General features: G+C 33.6%; 1 protein-coding gene across 3 annotated transcripts in view; it reads right to left on the bottom strand.

The window, feature by feature from the left end:
• Window positions 1-21,573, bottom strand: part of LOC113495679 (dopamine N-acetyltransferase-like) — a 60,351-nt gene that overhangs the window by 2,119 nt on the left and 36,659 nt on the right. For all 3 annotated transcript variants that reach the window (XM_026874550.1, XM_026874549.1, XM_026874548.1), the window contains exons 2-4: window positions 12,226-12,347; window positions 10,902-11,082; window positions 7,460-7,665 (exon numbers count right to left, since the gene is read on the bottom strand). In XM_026874550.1, the coding sequence (XP_026730351.1) occupies window positions 7,460-7,665; window positions 10,902-11,082; window positions 12,226-12,323 (485 nt within the window). In that variant the 5' untranslated portion in view covers window positions 12,324-12,347. The remainder of the gene's footprint in view (window positions 1-7,459; window positions 7,666-10,901; window positions 11,083-12,225; window positions 12,348-21,573) is intronic.

Here is a 21,573-nt window from a genome sequence, read left to right as displayed (position 1 = left end):
ATGCTTAACGGTCAGAGTAAAAAAGTTTTGTTTTTATTAATAGCGAATGTGAAAATTCTTTTGACAGTTTGTTTTTTATTCCAATTCCTTGACATAAAATTCAAGGTACTGGCGAAAGGGCTTTTATCTTCCATGACTTCACCAGCGCGCAACATCATTCATCTACAACACGCAGGTAATTGAAATATTTTTTATCACACACACCCATGACCCCATAATGTAATTTACAATAAATGTGACAACTTGACAAGTTAATAATATCGTTAATGTATTAGATGTGTCCCAGGCCTTCCCTGTGACTACAAATATAACAAAATAATAGTTCAGTCTTTGAGGAAGTAATCTTTGTCATTATATGTAAGTGGGTATTAAGTAACGATTTGGCGTGCCACTTAGGGACGTGCTTCCTTGAGAATGATGAATGGTCACACTGTTTAATGACACCCAGGCTTGCTATAATAATTGTTTTTATATATGATCTTTGTATGAACTAAGGACGCTTATCCACGTGTGTTGGAACAATTTTGTGGAAAAATTGATAGACGCACAATTTTTCTCTTTATGTGAGGCATCTACCCCACCGTGAGAAGTGTTTATCAGTCTAGTATTACAACAACTTTATGAAATTAGTTGGTAAAAATAGAGGTATCGCACCAAGAACATCTTATGGGCAAGTAAGAGGTCGATATCGGGACTAAAAACTACATACCTACAGATTTTTGACTACAAGCTAAATGAAAAGTTGACTTACTGTATCCCCACCCATCCATTTAAATTAAGGTAAGTCGTTCATACATAACGTTTCGTTTTCTGTGAGTAAGACTAATAATATCGCGAGTATTCTGAACTATATTGTCCTATTTACTTCAATTGATTCGTCAAGAAACGGGCATACTTACTGTCATAATACTCTACAAAACAGATGCTTATATCTAGACTAGACATGTCCTACAACATGCTTTAATTGATCTCATCGTTTGGTTGACTATGAGAACAAACATTTTAATCGGAAAACTGGAAACATGCGACTGTTAAAATTTCTTAAAATTGTGTCTCAAATCCAGTAACTAAAAGAAGACAGATGAATTCTTCCCTTCCTGGATACAAATACTTGGTAGGTATTATCATCATCGTGTGGATGTTTGTCACCTATTCACGTTAAAAATGCTGGAAAAATTTCAATAAAATTTACCCCGTGTGCCCAGTTTTCGCGCTGTGTGTTAGTTATTACACACAGGGCCCTGATTCAATTAATTAAAATGGTTGTGTTGGCAAAATGAAAAGTGTCAAATTTAATCCAATTGCCATTCATTCATCGGCCATTGTAAAAAGCCGAAGTGTATTCAGCATACATTTTGACAGCGACTTTGCCGCTATAACACTCGCGAGCGAACCAATAGGCTAAAGTTAGTCTAGCTAGGTAGCTACTCTCTTACTACATAATATAGTCCATGTCTCGTGACATCTTGCGGCCTTGCTATGTCGTAACAATTGTAATACGCATGCGCTGAAATAACTACCGTACTCTGTAGATAACATGATGCTATTGTTTCGAAGTACTATTTAAAAGTTATGTGTTTCCAGATAGGCTATTCTGAAGGACATTTCCGATGCAGGTATATGAAATATTCCAAAAAAATGGCATTTTGTTAAAAAAATCTAACAACCCACTCTTTTAAATGACACTCCATTAAAATTTTATCAAATTTGAGATGCAAAAATCCAACCGAAACGACAAACAGTCATAGAAAAGTTATTATTCGGCCACTGAAGCGAGTGGTTAGTGACCAAGCTAAGAACCTTTTAAAAAGAGTATCTCTAAAATGTGCTGTGTAGGTATGTTTCAATCATTCTATATTTATTCCTAACATTTTTATAACACAAATCTTTTTTAATAACACATCCTTAGACACTTTTCATTATTATTAAGCTGAATTTTCGTGTAGCAAAATTTTATCTAAGCGCTCCGTAGCTTTGTGAGATCTGTTCGAAGTATACAGACATTGTAAACCGCCTGTTTTCTGAAATCCCTTAACTATTGAAGCAGCCATTTAAATTAATATTTTCTAAAGAAGTAAAATTTTAAATACCAACGTTAAGTCATTTTATAGGTAATGGTTACGAACTATATCTTCACTCAATTCAGGACAATTTTAATACTAGACTTAGGTCGTGTTCTTATTATCAGCTGTATTAATACTAGTATTTTTAATTCTAGTTTGATATAATAACATGATTATTTATGCATACAAGGAAGTAGTTTTACAATAAATTTAATAGCGTGAGATATCTATGATTAACATCGACGCTTTGTTATTAAATTAGCGGTCAAATCAAGTTTCATTGCTTGGATCGTTTTACGTTTATTCTAGGTGTTGTCTAAAAGCATTCAGTAATGTTAAAACACAGAAGATAATAAATTCATGAAATTGTTGACGAATCCGAGCTGAAATCTAAGCTAAAATGTAACTTTCACTAGTTTCTGTATATATTGGAGTTGGACTTGCACCCTAAAGGTACAAAGATAAAAAAGAGCGATTGACGGTTTCAAATTTGCTAAGACTCGATTTTTATTTTCATCTCTGATAATTTGAACTGCCTGGGCTAGACAGCGAAGCATATACATACAGCCCTAGAAAAGGTTCTAAATATATTTTAAGATTTATCAGCTTAGTTACTTAAAAGGGTTTTTCTTAAAAATATGAATTTGTTAAGTTAATAATTGACTGACAGCGCAGAATAGTTAATAGCAATGCTGCTCTTATACAATACACGTTCTAAGGAAATTAATTATGGTTAATGCATTGCCACGCATTTGTCGGCTAATACGATGTGTCATACAATCTCGCCAGCCAATTTCAGATGACTGCAGTTGTTATGTGTCAGCAACAAGGAACAAAGCCTGTCGCGTTTGACCTTCAAGGAGGTTTTATACTTCCTTTTTAAATTCATTATCTACGGCTAATAAAAACTAATGCACGCATTTTTGAGTAGATACCGCTGCAACAATATTTGAAAGTTGTCTGTTGAATTCTATACACACTATTGTTTGAAAACAAAAAAAAAGAACATCAATCAATTATTTGATAAGGTTAGTCTACATAGTTGTAATATTTCCTGAACCTGAAGTATGTTTCTACGTAGTAAAACTAAAACTGTATTATCACACTTTCATAGTAATCAAAATGTGATAGACATATTTCCTTATTTATTAATAAAACTTATTAAAGATATATTTAAAAATCTGTCTGTCGCATGTTTAAATATGTAAATTAAACTTTATGTATAAGCTAATGATTTCATAAATTATAATAATGGCCCATGAATAAAAATAAAAATAAATAAATATAATTTATTCGATCGCTATCAATTTCATCTTGAATTAAACAACATGCATAATACGATGGCCATTTAAATTCCTAGGATGCTTTTCGTTTATATTTTGAACTTATTCATCATTGTATTACAACTTGACATTTCGCTTGAACTGCGGAGATTCTTAATAATTTTGCTTTTGAATATTAACGATGGTCTACTTGTCCTTTTGAACGATTTTTTATCAATTTTTCTTTGGCAGAATAGGTGGAGATACTTTCATACTTTGTTGTTCCCATATTTCCTCAACTATGGCATAAATTAGGTTACGTCAATTGCCGATAGCTAGCTTTCCAATCTTTTCAACGCGGCAGCTTAAGTTGAAATTTGGTTAGAACGGCGAGAAAATCAACCACATAAAGGTCTCCAAATTTTGAATGGTAGTAAATTGTTGATATATATTTGTTTATATTATGTTAATTGAGATAAGGTTGCGTCCAATGCCCCTGATGTCGATTTCCGCAATACATTTTGGCACGTGCTCAATGCTCATGCAACATTTATGATCTTATTCAAATGAGGGTTTAAATTTATTGATTTAATTTAGTAAATTGACTGAATATAGGCTTACTATTTATGGAGAAGTTGCATATTATAATGTAGGAATTATGAAATTAATAAATACTTAACCCCTGTCAATATATAAAACTTTTTTGCTCAATTTACTCTTAATTCCTTATGTCTCCAAATGGTCTGGACTTTCCGAGTTGTATTTTTTTTCTTAATTCAACATTGACATTCAACTGTTTTGCAAATTAAATTTTCCGCATCCTGCGACATTACTCAGTCATATTGTGAGGTTACATTGCACTTCATTAAAATTACACAATAACAGTTATTATATAATGTCTTCATAATATGCGTAGAACAACAGTCCTATTATGTAGTCAACTAACGAAGTCTTGACAGATGCTTTGTGTTCATAATTATGGTTATTATTACGTTAGTCTTTGTGTCTCAGTTCTTGTATTGCTAATACTCTTAACTAGGGGCCTACCACCGGATCGGTGCGTAATGAATTACTATGTATTGCGCGACGACTAAATGCGGGAGATGTTGCATGGCGGATCAGGTTTAGTCAGTAAGAGTGTGACACTAGCCCGCTTCCTCCCCCGAGGAGAAAAAGAAAAAGTTTTTATGTAGAAGATAATACTTTAACATCTCCTCCTAAAGTAAGCGCCGTTTCGCTTTAATAACTACACAAGTACTTATAATTATTCAGATATGTTGTTTTACAGAAGTGTTTTTGTTGATTGTTGGTTTAAGGTTTTTTTATAAAACTTCTTAAAAATAAAATATTAACACCGAAATAACGAAATTCAATAAATAATGCACATTTACTGAATACATGAGTAAAGTTTGTCAAGTTTCTGCATTGAAATTGATTGATAGACAATATTATTTAACGCTATTCAGGTAATTAATCAACAATCTCATTAAAATCCACTGAGATTGCGATTTATTATCAATGAATTATTAGTGCCTTCAAATTACCTTTGGTCACAACACGACACTTGCAGAAATTGCTGTAGGTACCTACTTACTTAAGTAAAAATTAGCTGAGAGCCATTTGATAGACGTCTAGATTTTTCTAGTAACATTTCAGTCAGGAAGCTAGACTTTTTATAATCAATCAATATAACCAGCCAATTGTGATTGACCAATTAATATAATTGCGAATACTTGACCATATTGCCCTTGAATATATTTTGAGATAAATTAACGTGATATTTATGTCATCAGTCTTAAATATAGTTTCGAAGTAATCACTGATCAATTATGATAAGCCAGTTTTAATGCGGTTGTAAATTTAAATTTTGATGATTGATTGTTGTATTTTTAGCAGTAGGTCACTGAAGGAATGGTTAACTTTGTCCGTATGACATTTTATGATAGCATGTAATGTGTACTTTTAATGGCGATGTAATAAATATTCTATAGTAGATATACATGCATTACTTTTTCTAAGCATAGAGATGTTCGCACTCTTTTAGATGAACGGAATAATTATGAAAGTAATAATTATGCCTTTCCTTCACTGCAGATTTTTTAAACTCATTATTTATGAATTCAATAAACCACATTGCGAAGCTTCGTCTAAAGCCTTTTTAAATCTTTGCATCGATTTATGTAAGTAGTCAAATAATTTTAAAAAGTCTAAAAATAGAATTAGAGGCATGAATTTTTCAATTTATAACCAATTTGCAAACCCTAGCAGTTAAGTCTTTTTTTAAATATTGATTATATTATTTAACAATAATACATCAACTTATGTTTTTGTTGACCTTGAGATCTCAATCATGTCTAGGATTAGAACAAGTTCTATTTCCCTAAATGTTTATCAAAGGAGTTTTTTTGTTTCGCACGCGCTGTCTAAATGGTTGGTTAAAGCAATTTTTCATTTGTTTCTTCAAATTAATATTGTTTTTGTAAATTTGACGGTTCTAGAACACAATATTCTTATGCACCCAACTTGTTTCATTGTAACTTTGTGATAATAAAACATGTCTTATTAGTTTTTTTATTGGTTTCCTTAATTGTAATTATGAGTCTGAGCTTTAAACTGAGCTATTAGAATAATTTATGGATAAAAACTGTGTTTTATTAATAGAATTATGTTGAGTAGAATAAATTTAGGTATATGAGCATTTAATGGGTCAGTCGTTATTCGTCTATTGTTAGTCTGGAATTGCTTTGAATCCGCTTAGAGATTCACAAAGGGCATTATTTTCTAGAAGGCAATTAAGCCCAAGAAAATAATGCTCTATAATTTCTTGGGGATCTTTTTCGTTCTAACTCCGGCGATTGTGATCAGCCAATAGTCAGACATCTGCCATGTATCTACATATTATGTGTTTAGTAAGATTTCTGTAGATATTTCCTAATCCTTACTTTATGTCTAGTTGCAAGCAGTCCCAATGATATTTACATTTTCAAATCTGACAGTTCAAGGTGTGTTTTGTTTTGCTGATTCTACAATGAAATAGTTCAATTAAAGTTATGCCACGAACGCATAGAAAAATATTTTCAGTTTTTTTGTAATTTCCTATTTCGTTTGCAATGTTCCTTTAATGAATGACTTCCTTATATGAACTTGTATATAACTAGGAAATGTTAAGGGTGAGCGGTTACGTATGTCAAACGCGTGAAGCATTTTTTATTGTTGTTACACACTTTTTTACTTTTTTAACATGTTTAATTGATTTATTCTTTGTATGGTTTTTGTAATGTACGGTTTGAAGTTTTGGATGCTCCGAAGCGAATAAAACCTTCATGATATTTGGGTTATTGTTGGTTTTAGTTAACTTCGATGCGTCGTAATTTCCTCCAATACATTTTTCCCATAATGATCAACAACAAAAAATTCTAAAATAATCACATTTATTATATTTCTAAAGTAGGTACGAAGCATATATTTGCTTACTCAAGTTTAAACACAGTACAGATATTTTCATTTCTGTGCTCTTGTTTAAAAGTAAACAAAACAGTTCCCGAGTTAGTTATTTTACTCAAGTTTATGTTCATTAATTAAGTGACAGCAGCTGTCACGCGCAGGTGGTATTTGTGTCAGTGAGAAGCTTGAAGCTTTATGTAGGAAAGTGGTTTTCTGATGAACATTTCAATTTTCAGAGACCTTGGCAATTTGTGAAGTAAAGTATTCTGTTTTAAAAGAGATAATTGGAAGAAGACAATTTTTTTTAAATCCATTTTTCTGTTACCCCCTTGTTTTAGCACATTTTGTAAGTGACATAACTCAATTTATATCCATCCATAGCAAAACACATTTTCTGCCAGCTTAAAAATACAAACCATGACATGAGCGGTTTTTTCTACCAATTGACACTTAAATCATTTAGGTAAATACTAGTTTTGAAGAATTGAACGATACTTCTATTGTCAAAGATCGTTCTATCGTTCCGACCGTTCTAGGATACGAGACGTATCAGAAAAATTAAAATACATAAAATTAAAAACCCATTACCAATGTTCTAGAGCAGCAGACAAAAAATCAAGACAAGAAAATGCCGATGACCTAATTTACTATGCTAGCATCTTCTACTAGGTAAAAAAAATGAATGCTCACTCAGTCTCTTCACAAAGTACCCGCATGAGACCCCGTCCCCTCCATGCGGTATGCGTGGAGGCTATGCGGACCTCCATGACGAGGTTGCATGACTCCGGCAGCTTGTCCCAGATGCGAGCCTCGCGCTCCAAGTGGCTCAGCACTCGCAAGACACGCCTGAACTTCGCGTTGGGACACTCTTCCGATTTGTCGGTGTAGTCTGCTTCCTGCGAAAAAGAGTAGTTTAAATTTCTTGAACATTCCTGGCCTTTTAGGAAGAGGCCTTCAGTTTCATACGTTGCTTAGAAATGAAAACACTTGATTTGATTTGAGTACCGCAATGATCCGGTAAGGCAACATCTATTATTAACATATATATATTCAAGATTATATCAGTTTAAAGATAAGCCGCAAGGGTCTTCAGTAAAAAAAGGAATAAATTATTTCTCCGCAACCAAAAGCAGGTTGGTATGCTGCAACATTTCCTATATAAAAAACTCATTGATCAATGTTTTTAACCAATAACCGACCAATATTCATGTAGATAAAACCTAGCTAAGTATGTGTAAATACTCCTTATGTTACGACTAATCTTTGCGATATGGAGTTGTTGTAATTTTGTAAACTCTAATACTAATTCCAGTCAAGTCGACCTTGTCAGATCAGCGGCGGTGAAAGGACACGCAGTTGCGTATTTTTCGCACGCCGATGTCACCGATTATCTAATTTATTGAAGTGTATCGGGCATTGGAGCGTGTTGGCCCGTCAGCCGGAACCCTTTCCTAACCGTCCTTGGTATTAATTAACAACAAGATCGAAGTATTGAGAGCATTTAGAATCCTTGAAGTGCTCCGTTGCCAGGGCAACGTAAATTGAAAGGACCTAGTTCTACTTGTTTCTCGAAAACCGTTCGTTGTTTACAAAATAAACAATTTATTTTTATAACCTATTGAAACATGTTCTGATTTAAAGAAACTGCATAATTTTATTGTATTTTATTTTTATGAGGTCGATTGTATTGTTAAGCGGACATTGAAATCGAATAAAAATAACCTTATCTTAACCCATGTTTTATTGACTGATATCAAGTATGATATTGATAAAGAGAATTTAAAATATCTTTAACCGTAATTTTAAATGTATTTCAAATAGCTTGTTATCCTTAATCGAAAATGCGAGAAAAACAAAAGAGAATGGAATTTGCTTATTCCTTTCGTTGCCGAGAGGGATTTCCTTGAAACTAGATTTCATAGAATGTCTTTCACTCTTTTTATGAATACGGGATATAGATATTATTTAAGGAAAAAACATTTTTATCGAACGAGAAATCCGTATTTTTATGTTCAATAATCTTATTAAATCTAGAAAAGAAAATCAAAAACGAATAATTAATTATTTGTACAGGACGATTAAGATTCGGTTTTCGAAAACAATATTCTTCTAAGTTTTGTCATCCAACTACTTTTGTTCCAACAGCCTCTGGTTATACCCAAAATAAAAGTATATGATATAAATCGGTTTCAGCCGTAATTTTCAGTGACGTCTGAAATATTGACATTTGGATGACAACGGATATTCGTTAATAAAAAATCTTTGTTTTCAAGACTCTGGTTGAAATAAATAACTCGTTTAGCATTCGTTGCACGTAACTATGTCTCCAGTTGTTCGAATATAACCAGCCGTGGCTAATTAAAACATCCATGTAGCAATAATATTGTCAACATTGTGCAGTAAACTGTTAACGTTTTACATAATATCGATACTTGTTACAAATTCTGCTATTTATCCGCAAAACAGGTCTTTTCAATTAGGTTTTAATGCCAGAATGTTCTTCAAAATTTTTCTTAACTCTTTGGTCTTAACTCTGGCATATAGGAAATATGTACAACTTTTCCGGATGGGACATCATCAAATGTCTTACCCCGCTTTGGTTTGAGCGGAAGGGAGTCCCTGATTTTACTGCCTAAAACCCACCTTATGTTCCTTCTTTGGCCCTTTGTGTACCTGGTACGCATCAGCTCTAATAAACACCTCTAAGCTTACTGAGATGTCTGAGGCTTTTGTAATGGTCGGCTATGGTGGACGGAATCGTCTCCTTTTAATAAACTCTACTTACGTTTATTAGTACGTTACGATTTTAATAAATTTATAGATGGATGAGCTAAACCGAAATTTCATCTGAGTTTGTTCTAGAAAAATCGTGGCAAGTAGAGAAAATCTTGATTTCCACTTGAAAGTATCGCAAATAGAACTTGACCAATAACTTGTTGTTTATTTATAAACTTGTTCAAAGAGTTTATTTATTCTGCATTTGTGTAAATAAGTCCTTACACTATCAGTATCTCGATGACTGTTTTATTTGATTATACACTTAGTTTGTAGGTGTATTTATTGCATACAACTTGTTTGCTGTAGTTATCTGTTACCATGAGAACTGAATGGCATTTTCACACAGAACGTCGGATGCGAAAATAAATGACTGTAAATGGTACTAGTGAGTATCGTTCACTTAGGCTGGACTCACAGCTGTTGGACCTTTAAGGGTCTTCGGTGCATGAGAGATTCGTACGGGAAGCGCAGGATGCAAGGATAAAGATTATGGCATATGGATAACGCTGTACTTGCTGAAAACGTGGGGCAGTGTGCATACAGACCAATAGGCTTAGATATAAAACGACGGTAGTTTACGTTGTAGGTATTTTCATATGGCGCCCATCCGGGGCTGACAGGTAGCCTAAATTTCGTTATAATTTATCCCTTCTTTGAGGTATATTTCCAAATTCTGCCAATCATTGTAGGTGTTAAGCATACACAGCTACAATAAAACGGTATTCAGTACTGAAAATGTAATTAAAAAGCGGAACGTGATGTATTGTTTCAGAAATGGTTACATTAACACGTAGAGAATTCGTAACGATGGAGCACCTGTCACCTGCGCTATTAAATAAAATATATCACGGACGTGATTTCGATATTGTTATGGCAATCTTAAATCCATTTGTATGACTGATGCGAAAATTATATTTATTTTAAGATGTTACGTGGTTGAAAAAAGGTTTCTTTTAATACAAGTTTTCTCTACAGTAGAAGGTTTAAGGTACAAGGATTCTTAATTTAAATTTAACAGGCTAATTTTAAATACTTTTATATATTTATATTGTATATTCTATTTGCGAAAATATGTGTGCATACACCGTCTAATCTATACTAATATAAAGCTGAAGAGTTTGTTTGTTTGTTTGTTTGAACGCGCTAATCTCAGGAACTACTAGTATTTTATAATATGCATGGTTTTAACCATTTTCCATTACCATGAGAACAGCGACACGACTGCAATGAATGCGTAAATAAGAGCAGAGCCCTTTTTTATCTCTGAACATTTCACGATTTATTAACTCATGCATATTCTGACGCTGTACGCACAAATCACCAAGATAAGTTTCTATGCATGAATGCTGCTTACCTCTCTCCTGGCCAGTCCGTTAATTATGACACCCACATATTCTCCGTTCTCATCGACTGCGGCTACCGACACTCCATCTTCGAGGGTGCTGGCTGCGTACTCCTCAAGCTCCAAGCATCGGCATTCCGGAGTCTCCAGCAAATTCACCGCCAAGTTCATCGGCTCATCGCGGAAGAAAAACCTGAAGATTGTGTTTGTTAGTTTTTGGCACAGTTTAATAAGCTGTTTTTATTTACAGGAATATGTTAAATTCCAGACAATTTGTAGCTGATTTTTTTATGATTAAATAGTTTTTTTTTTGTTTTTTCCTCCTGTCCCATGCAGTGAATAGAGCATTTAAAAATTGCGGCATGAATAATGGCTTACCAGCTGTTTCTAAGTAGGAAAAATAATTGCATGAAAAACAAGGAGAGATAGGAAACCTTTCCAAATGTCACTATTCTCCTCATATTTCCAATTATTGATTCCTTTTTTTAGATTATTTTATACTTTTTTTAACTAATACATTATTTTCAGTTACATTCAAACATTAAAACGCACAAAGCACCGAGGTAAATATTGTTTACAACTATTAATATTAACAGTAACATATAATTTTAGAACCACGTGGAAATGCATTTGCTTTTATGTGAGTTGAGCCGGAATCAATAACAATTTGGATCCCTTTCAAGAAATACTGTTTTATTATTTCTACGAATTTGCATGTTGATGTGTTCAGTAGAATCAAGTATTTCTGCATTGCACAATATCTATTTTTAGCTTTGATATGTCTTAGGATCGCAACCTTTGAAATAACTTGTTAACGAAGCACGATAGTACATCGGGCAAAGTCTGGAGATAAAGATTCATTCTTATTACGATTCTTAAGTCCACAATTATTGTAATAGGCGTTTCATATCAATGTTGCAGTCTTATTACACCAATGTTATGTTATTTGGTAGTTCTATTCATACACCATTTTCCCAACTCTGATATAAAAAAATGTATTTTTAATACAGAACTTGAAATACTTATTTAATCTTGTTTTCAATTGATATTTTGCATAGTCGCGGCTCGGCGGCTACATAAAATGCTCTCTTTGTTCCCCTACTATTTAAGGCCGATGGGACGGCATTCCAACACGACAGGATAGAGATTAGGCGCAGGACTAATATTTTCATGCCTTCTTAAACACAGATAACAGAAACTAATGCTTGAAATCAAATTTTCCATAAAACAAAAATTTCAAAATTTCTGGTCTATACCAGCCAGGTAAATCTGGTAGCGATTATGAACTGTCGTAACTGGCTGTACACATGTAGGATGCATCAATAGTACTGCTTACCTTCTTAGGAACTTCAGCATACGCTCCTTGTCTTCGGGAGTGATTTTCTTGATAGTGTAAGAGGGTTTTGCCATCGTCCGTATGCTGAGCTCCGACATCTGGGCCGGGAGCTCGTCGGCGAGCTGAAACAATAACATGTTCAATAAAATCCTGAGTAATGTACCTACGAGTATGTACCGCGTTCTGTAAAATGTGTTTATGTGATCAGTTGTCTAAACGGAAGTAATTTTCCTGAGTACGCTGTCTTGAGGTAATTGTTACTTTGTGTACTACTAAAGTCAATAGCTTTATAAGAAGCATTTGGAAGTCAAAGGATTTTTTCACAAAAACCAAGATTATCTTAGATTGGTTCAAAGATATTATAATTCTAAAGGCTTTAGTTTTGGGGTTGATATTGATGTACGGTTAAAGAGCTAAATGAGCAAAATGTTTACTCAAAATAACATAACGAATGTGTTGTCTGTCCATTTACTGTGATATAACGTTAAAGGTTGTATGGAAAGATACTCACTACATGTATAATTGTTGCATGCTGCAGAAACAATGGAAAATCGTGTAATAATAGTATGATAATGCAGAGAAGATTGTAACGTCATTGTTTTTTATTCAGTTAGTCAGTGATCAGGTTTACAGGTCCTGAGGCTTTTTGAGGGAGTTAAGAATTAAAAAAAAAGAAGAAATAGCATAATAATAAATTTTATTTGTTGCAATTGTTTTTGCAATTTGACTTTTTTTATCTGACATTGTCTTTCATTTATACGGTAATTAAGGTTATAAGTCACAAAGGAAGAAATGCCTCAACATACATTTTTTTAAAGAAAGCTTTTCAAATGGATGATGCTAGAGTATCGCCTATAGCAAATATGCTAAATTCAATTAAAATGCATAATTAATCTGCTCTTATTTGTTATTATGTCTTTACAATGCAAGATACCTAAGTGCATTGTTTAATAGTTAAGTTATACCCAGGAATGTCAAGGCTTGGAACCTAGATGTAAATGGATAAGTCCTTTTAAATGGGAGTCTGTTGCGAAAGCCTTGTCGCGTCGGCTTGGTCGTAACAATTTGAATTCAATTTGTTTTGTGAATTGTAGGGTTTATTGTACTAGAATGTTACAAGTATTTAAATATGAGACGATTTACGGCCCTATGCAAGAACTAAACTTAGCCAAGTGACATTGTATTTTTCTCTACATTTACTATTTTTCTGTACATGAGCACAAGCACATAGAAAGCTATCGATATAAGTACATGGTATGATAACTTTGGAGACATAGAATATTCTTTTTCATAAAAATGAAAACTAATTGCTTTAAATTCTTTTCTGGTAGCATTTGAATTTCAAATTAACTGTCATAAAAATCATTGGCACTTAATTAGGAAAATTAGTAATCATAAAGATAACTAGTTACTAAATATATTGTACCGACACACCATATCTTATTTCATAATAATCTGGTTCTAATACCCGTTATCGTCAGATCACGCTTATCAAAACCTATAAAAATGTCTAATAAGAAAATTGAATGCATTCATAGTCTTATCACAGCATTCAATTCTCCTACCAACTTTTAATACTTCGAACTAAGTCAGTTTAAAGTAGAGCGCAATTTCCAACGACTTATACCCATAATAAGTATTAATGAGGTCGGTGTCATATTATATGGTGCAAATTCATACATGTGTAGGATCTAATGTTTTATCAAAACAATACTGCAGTTTATCATTTGTAAGCAAAATGGTAGTTTAATTGAACATATAGTGCGCAGTCGTGTAAACATCTCGTTTAATGCGTTTATAACCGCCATAAGTGTCTACTAATCAAATATATGAATTTACAAGATCGTGTTGGTTATATTTAAGTAATGCGTCAATTATGTCTAATAAATATGAACCTTGCCCGCTGTTTGCGTTATAAGCTGTATCAATAAATACATTTAGTTAAAATTGAAAATATAAAACTGACATAAAATAAAAGCAACTACTCAGCAAAACTTAGTGAAATTTATGGGACTAATTTTCAGCTATATCACGTTTCATCCAGTCAGAAAATAAGCGGCAACAGACATAGAAAAAAAAACAATATACAGACAAAATAAAAACCCGGTTCGAAGCTGATTGCAAACGTTACTTTAATATAACATTTTTGAAATTCGTAATTCGAAATTGCGTATTCAAATGAATTCTGATTATGGTTTATGAATTTATAAAGTTAATATACATTATAAAGGACCTTTATGAAGCAAACTGTTTGTGATACAGCCCTCTTTCGTATCCGGCTTAGTCGCCTTGATTCAATGCAATAATTATGCGAAACCTTTATGCAGCTGTATTGAGCTTTGACCACAATGGCTAATGCGAATTGAATAATTAATTTAAATAGCTGTTATTTTTTTTGTCTCATTTTTAGAGAATTTTGATTTGGTTCATATGAGTAGACTCAATTACCTACATGTTAAAATCGAGATTAAATTACTATTTAGGGGTAAGATACTAAAAGCTTACGTTTAGGTATACTGAGTGTAAATAATTTGCTTTTCGAGTTAGGTTAGATTTTTCACATCATCGCTCTTGTTTTCTCGTCTCAAAACTAGGACTAACGTTTCCTTATATATAAACATTGTGTTTATCTAAGTTCAAGCCTATAAAGTAGTGTGACTGACGTTCTTCAAAGTCCAACCCCTTTAGGTGAGTCCTCAAGGGTAGTGCCAGACTTTTACTAACTAAACTTGAACCGCCGTGCTACGTCATCTGCGTTTTTGTGTCGGTGTATGACAATGCGTTGCAATCCTTCATATATCAAATCTTTAACCTAACTTTGAAAATTAAAGTGCCTTACTATTTAAAACAATTACGTAAATCAGTATGTCTACAGCTCTATCTATGCCATTAGCATGAACTATTAGCACAATATGTACAACCTGCACCGGATTGATTTAAATGCTGCTTTGATTGTGTGGTAACGGCAACCGTAGTCACGATAACTGAACGATTGTTACGTATTCTTGTTAGGTAGGAATATTTTTATTATACTGCTATATCCTGAGTAATTAAAATATGAGTAATGAATAATGAAGTATTATATTGAAAGGAATAAACCTACGCTCTTATTAGCAACCTATGAGCTTAGTAGTAAACTCTCAAAAAGGAAGTCTGGACTAATTGTAGCCGAATGTCTAATAAGCATCCCTAGTAAACTGCCTTTCAAAAGCGAATCTAAATCGGTCCTCAGACAGAAACACAAGCGGTCAAACTTACAAACTTCGGTCAAACTTCGGAGTGTTATACCCTCCTTTTTCCTTTGGGGTTAACAGGAATGTCATTCCTATATATTTGTTTTCTATTGTAGAGTGATGCAAAATTAACAAACCCACAGCACTGCTTATAGACAAGTACAAGTACTACCTTCAGTCCGAACGAATACTTCAAACGTTCTCGATAATTCGTATTCAAAATTCTCGAATAACAATGATCTGTTTGTCTAGAGATGACCTAGACAAGCGATCTACATAATATCCAACCTTCAATCAGACGAAAAATACCTAATTATTAAGATCTCGTGAACGGATGCTAAACGTCGTCCGAATCGATATATCCATTAATAGGGTTAAATGAACGTATAAACTACAAAATACAAAGCGATTAAATCATAACTGCACGCGATGACTACTGATTTATTAGATCAGTGCTAAACTGAATGGTTTCAATGATTGATTGGTTTAGGAATTGCTTAATGAACGATCATTATTTATCATAATTAATTTTATGATTCACGAAGCTGTTAAAACTTGGTGCATTTTTCATCTTAACGAACATTCAGAAATGCTGCGAATCTAGAGACACATTGTTATGTCCCTCTAATACAAATCTGTTTTATCTAGTAGTTGACATTTTACCTAACCTATGATGTTCAAAGCTAGACAAGGCTGCATTTTAGTCAGTAAGTTTCAGACACTACCCATGCGCTCCCGCGAGAAAGTGGGTGTCCACGAGGATTCATGCCAAACCAAAAAAAAGGCATCTCTAATCTTCCTTAACTAGTATTACTCATGAGCTTCGAGTGGCCAGCTCCTTAGATTAACGTCAAAATGCCCAAATGTTTGGAGATGACATTTCGTTTCGGGTAAAAGGGCAGTTCCGTTAGAACACTCAAACTGCATCTGGGTCTGCCTCTATCCATTTGCCATTTTCGGCATATAGTCAAGATAATAATAATACCAACAGCCTAGTATATTACTAGATTGTTATCTTAAACGCGAGACATACATATCGTTGTACCCTGTATTTAAGTGCCTCACCCGTCTCATTGTTTTGGAGGCCGGCGACGGTCGTGCATAAGATCGTAAGTTTGATTGTCAACTTGCAGCACTATCAAAGAAACGCTGGCTTTGAATTTGTAATGGTTCTTGCAATAAACGTTGCATTGTAGTCCCTCAATTTATGTGATGCCGTCACCAAGTAACAAAGGCCTGTAGGTATTCTTATTTTATTCATTCTTCGGTATATTTTTAGGAATCTAGTGTCGACTCGGTGTGTGGTGTCGGATTATCGTCCCGTCGGGCTATGACAACACGACTTGCGACAATAGCCGCCGTGGGCGAAATCGATCATGATATATACCGATCGAACTGCAGGAGTTAAACCTTGATTTATCCAAAATCAACCTTTTTTGGCAGGGGAATCCTCATGGGCAGGCCGCTCCTTCGGGGGAGGGAACGCATAGTATCAGACTCTTATGGACTAAATCTAATCTTCGGGTGGCGTCAGCCGCGTTTTATGCCAGCACGTAGAAACGTATATCATTAAATATTATCAAGTGCAGTCAAAAATACATCTACCATGGGTAAGCCTGCCGAAGGGTAACCTAGTCTTTAGCAACATTCAATGTATTTAGTAAAACCCTATCATCTAAAAAGCAGTTATTATGTAGATCACTAGTGACTAACCGGCAGCAGATAAATAATAATCGATCAAAATTACAGTAATTTTCCGTTTAACCAAGAGGACAATAGACTGGAATTACTGTAATTAAGTACAGGTTTTAAATACTAAGTTCATGAATATGTTGCACTTGACAACAAGTTATAATTTTATAGTTGTTTTAAGAAGTAGGTCAAGCTGTATAGGTGCAGGGTGTAATTTTTAAGAGACGGGGTATTTGGAAGGTACTGGATGTCCTGGAGGTAAGAGACTGACTGTGGAAGTTCGCTCAACAAGCCTTAAGTTTTCAGTTAGATCTAACAATCTTCATACGGGAAGAACAATCCTTATATATATCCTCATACTTCTGAATCCTCCAATCACAAAATCGATCTGAATTTCCCCTTAAAATAGTGCCATCTTTACTGGCACTTTACAGCTATTAAAAAATAGGCCGATTACTCTCCATAGCATAAAGTCTTAATTCTTATAGGTTTGTTGCAATCAGATAAGATATGTCATAAATCATCTCTAGAACCTTGCCATTAATCCTCAACACATCCTGACCCTTGTTCCGGAAACTAGCAACTGCACGATCACCAAGAAATGCGGCAGTAGCCAATCCGGAAGTCAATAGGTTTCTATACAAACTCCATATGAGGCCTAGTCTCGTTATATCCAGCTTATTAATAAATATATCACTGTGTTATAATAGAAACTTCCTTATACCGAATCAGGAAAATCTCTTGCAGATAAAGGCTGATATAAAACCGCATAATTGCATCTTCAAGTATTGAGATAAGGCTTTTTAAATAGAACGCGGAATTAGATTGTCCACGTGCAAACACGATTTCTAAAGTCGTGTATGACAATTGCAATCTACTTGATCTACAAGGTTAAGTCGCTGTTGTTCCTGTCAGGTTTTGGATAGGTGGTAGGAAATAGCACGTGCAAAAATTACTTGACATTTGAAGTGGGTTTTCAAAATAAAAGTTACTGAATATTTTTTATTTATTAGAATGATTTATTATTCGAAATTAGGTGGGCTATTATAAGACACGTTGAAAACTTTGGCATTAGTCATAGATTATTTTCAGCCTATTTAAATTAAGCCGCCTAAACTTCCTGTATAACAACTTAAAAATTAAATACAACAAATGCATAAACATAAAGTCCTAATCCGCTTAGCACATAAACATTAAATAAATAACATAAATTATTTAAATCGTGTTATGTATGCAAAATAATTCATCAAAACTGTAGTCGATATCCATAAAATTATATTATTTGCATTGAACTAATCAATAAACAATTAAATAGTCCGCACTTCGTTATCGAAGTTATTTATCAACGTAGTTATAATTATAGCAAAAGCTGTGTCATATTTCTAAAAGTTGTTTATTAAAAATCACTATAAATATTCAAATACACATTCAATAGTGTTAAGGGAGAGTCAATGGTAAGCAAAACGTTTTAGCTAGCCTTTTTTATGCTGGAAGAATAAAAAGGGAAAAAACATTAATATCTCAAGTCGGTTACTACTCCCACCTACCTAGTCAACTGAAATTTCGATAATCGTTAACATTGATAGAAAAATGTATAGAGATCACACCACAAAGTGTCGTGAGTAATCAAAAGGCTGGCTTTTCCCTAGCTCAGAGGATTAACACTGCCATTCAACGTGGCAATGCTGCCAGCCTTTTGGGCACACTCCCAGCCGGCAGCGATGCCGATGAATTTTTTGATGCCTTGTTTTAATTATTGTTTTTGTTTTTTAGTGTATTACTAATTCTAACAACTGTTAAAAATCACTTGGCTAGAAGTGTTGTCGACCAAATACAGGGCATAAAACGCATCTATACTATACCTAGTAATAGACCACAAAGTTTTAAAGCGATGACATAACATAAACAATGATATATCTCATGAACGAAATCCGTAATTCTCTGAACCGTTTCGGCAATAAACTTGTGTGTAGCGGTCATTGCCACGCCATGACGTTTCTATGTCAAGGCCGTAGTATCGCGTCTTGTCTAGTATGTTAATGCCTTAGTTTAGAAGTAGGGTTGCTAGACATTATTATTGTTTATCTGCGATAAATATTTTTCAATTTGTTTTTATCATATAATTTTTCTAATGTTTAAAATATTTAAGAAAAGGAATGCATTTGAAATAGGATGTTTTTTTTATAATTTAGTTTTTTTATTAATTTATTAGTCTTTTTTCAAAAAAGATTTACGTTCTGTTTTTCTTTGAGACTATTGCGGTTTAAAACTTTTTCTGTAAAACATGTGGCCCTTTTGTATTCACTAGATATTTTGTACGCGTACTATTTAATAAAATTTAAGTGTTTTAGAAGGACTGTACATACATTAGACTCTAACACTTAACAATGACTAACCAGGAAATAAAACGGGTTTTATTTTACCTTATGCAATGTCATTGTCTTTTTTTATTTTATATTTTGAAAAAATAAAATTTTATTCAAATATTATAAGAATTCAGGTTGTTATCATTAGAATCAGGCTTTTAGCGTAATACCTAGAATAGAAAATTATGCAATAGTTACAACTATTTTAAAGTAAATATAATTAAGATTTCGGCTCGAGTACTGATTAGGTTTTTGTAGTGATGTTGTGTAACAATGTTTTTAAGTTTTATTAAACTATGCATAAAAACTATTTAAAGTTTATTGTATGACGTTGGGTAAAGTCATCAAACCTGCATGTCCATAATAATTGAATATTCTACAATTGATTTTTCTTTAATAATATTTGAATTCAAATCTTAGTTAAACTTAGATCCTGGTATTAGATTGGTCCAGTTTATTTACTGTGTCTATATATAGAAGGCGAATAGATTTCATTTCTTTTGTCAAAACGTAATATTGTTAGCCTTGATCATACACCTACTTAACGATGCAAAAACTAATTAGATTCGCAATTTGAATACATTAATTTATTATCAAATAACGGATAATTTCCGCGTTCAGCACGTGTAAATGTATAAAATGACATGATGGAATGTCTGTCAGTCATCTAAAATACTAGAATTAGTTTTTTATTTACAGTCATTCGCAAGAACGACTGAAAGAAAATGGCGCCATAAGGCGTCAGGCTTTCTTCAAGATAAGATAAAGTTAAGATAAGACGATACCCAAGCTAAGATTAACTTGTATTATGGGTGCCAGGGCTCTCTTTATTAATGCGAGATTGTCCTTAAGGGTAACCGCGGTTCGGGTACACAAAGGGCAATTGAAGGAACATGGTGGGCTTCAGTGGAAAAAAATCTGACACTCCCTTCAGCGCAACCCAAATCAGGAGAAGTCTTTGTTTTTATGTTTTTTGACCATACGCAAGTGCGGAGTTATATTTGTCATAAACGAACAAAATGTTATCCCTTCTTTATACGAGTAAGAATCGATTGTATTCAATAATATAGTTTGGAAAAAATAAATAAAGATATCAAAAAATACAATCACCCGTTTGATAAGCTTTTATGCATATAACAATATCCTGGACAATCTCTCGCTGCGTTAAATACCAATTAGTATATACATTCATCTTCGTTAACCTTCGAATAAAATGAAACGTAAACTTGACATTAAAAAATTATACACAATAGAATGCAACGCGGTACTCCAATACGCATGTTACGTGGACCATTCACGGTCACGCCAACTGTGATGGTAAATGTAAAACTCTAAATCAGACTCTGACTGCCTTCTCTCTAAACTATAATTCTATTTTATTCACGAATACAAAAGGTTTAATTTTGAATCTCATGAATTATCAATCTGCCTTGATAACTAGCAATTTGTCAACTCTCACGAGACAGACTTTTCATGCTAAAACCGAAGAAAGAAAGAGGAAAGACCAAAAAGCCTTTGTTTGAAACAGGTTTTGTTCGAGAACTCCAAAACGTTGACATTATTTTTCTCTTGTTGTGGCAATACAACATTATATCTAAGAAGAGCACAACAATCGACAACAAACTCCACTCAACCGAATTCCAGAAAATAAAATATGCTTGATCATTAAGTTTTACGCCAAACTTTCCCGTCATCACTCCATTTGAAACAATACGTCTGCAGCTAAGATTTCGGCTTGACCGAGAATGCCCACTCCACAGCCTAGCGAAAGGCGATCAATGAACTATGGACCTTGGTATTGATCTTGGCCGAGGCCCGCGTATGCCAGTAAATAGTTCCACGTAATTATTAAGTGTTATTATTATATAATGGAACAGAAGTATTGAGATATTTTTGCACGTTTGTATGTCGTGTACCATAACTACAAGAGATGTACGGAAGGCGAATTTATTCTGCTCGTTGATTAGGTTTTTTTTAAGGATATTACAGTGACAATACGCCTTAAATAGAATGCATAAAGTATTGTGCTAGATGCAGGAAATAGGGAGGTCTAATTA

Source organism: Trichoplusia ni, chromosome 7, assembly GCF_003590095.1.
Source record: "Trichoplusia ni isolate ovarian cell line Hi5 chromosome 7, tn1, whole genome shotgun sequence".
Taxonomy (NCBI): domain Eukaryota; kingdom Metazoa; phylum Arthropoda; class Insecta; order Lepidoptera; family Noctuidae; genus Trichoplusia; species Trichoplusia ni.
This window is presented reverse-complemented; position numbering and strand designations above follow the sequence as displayed.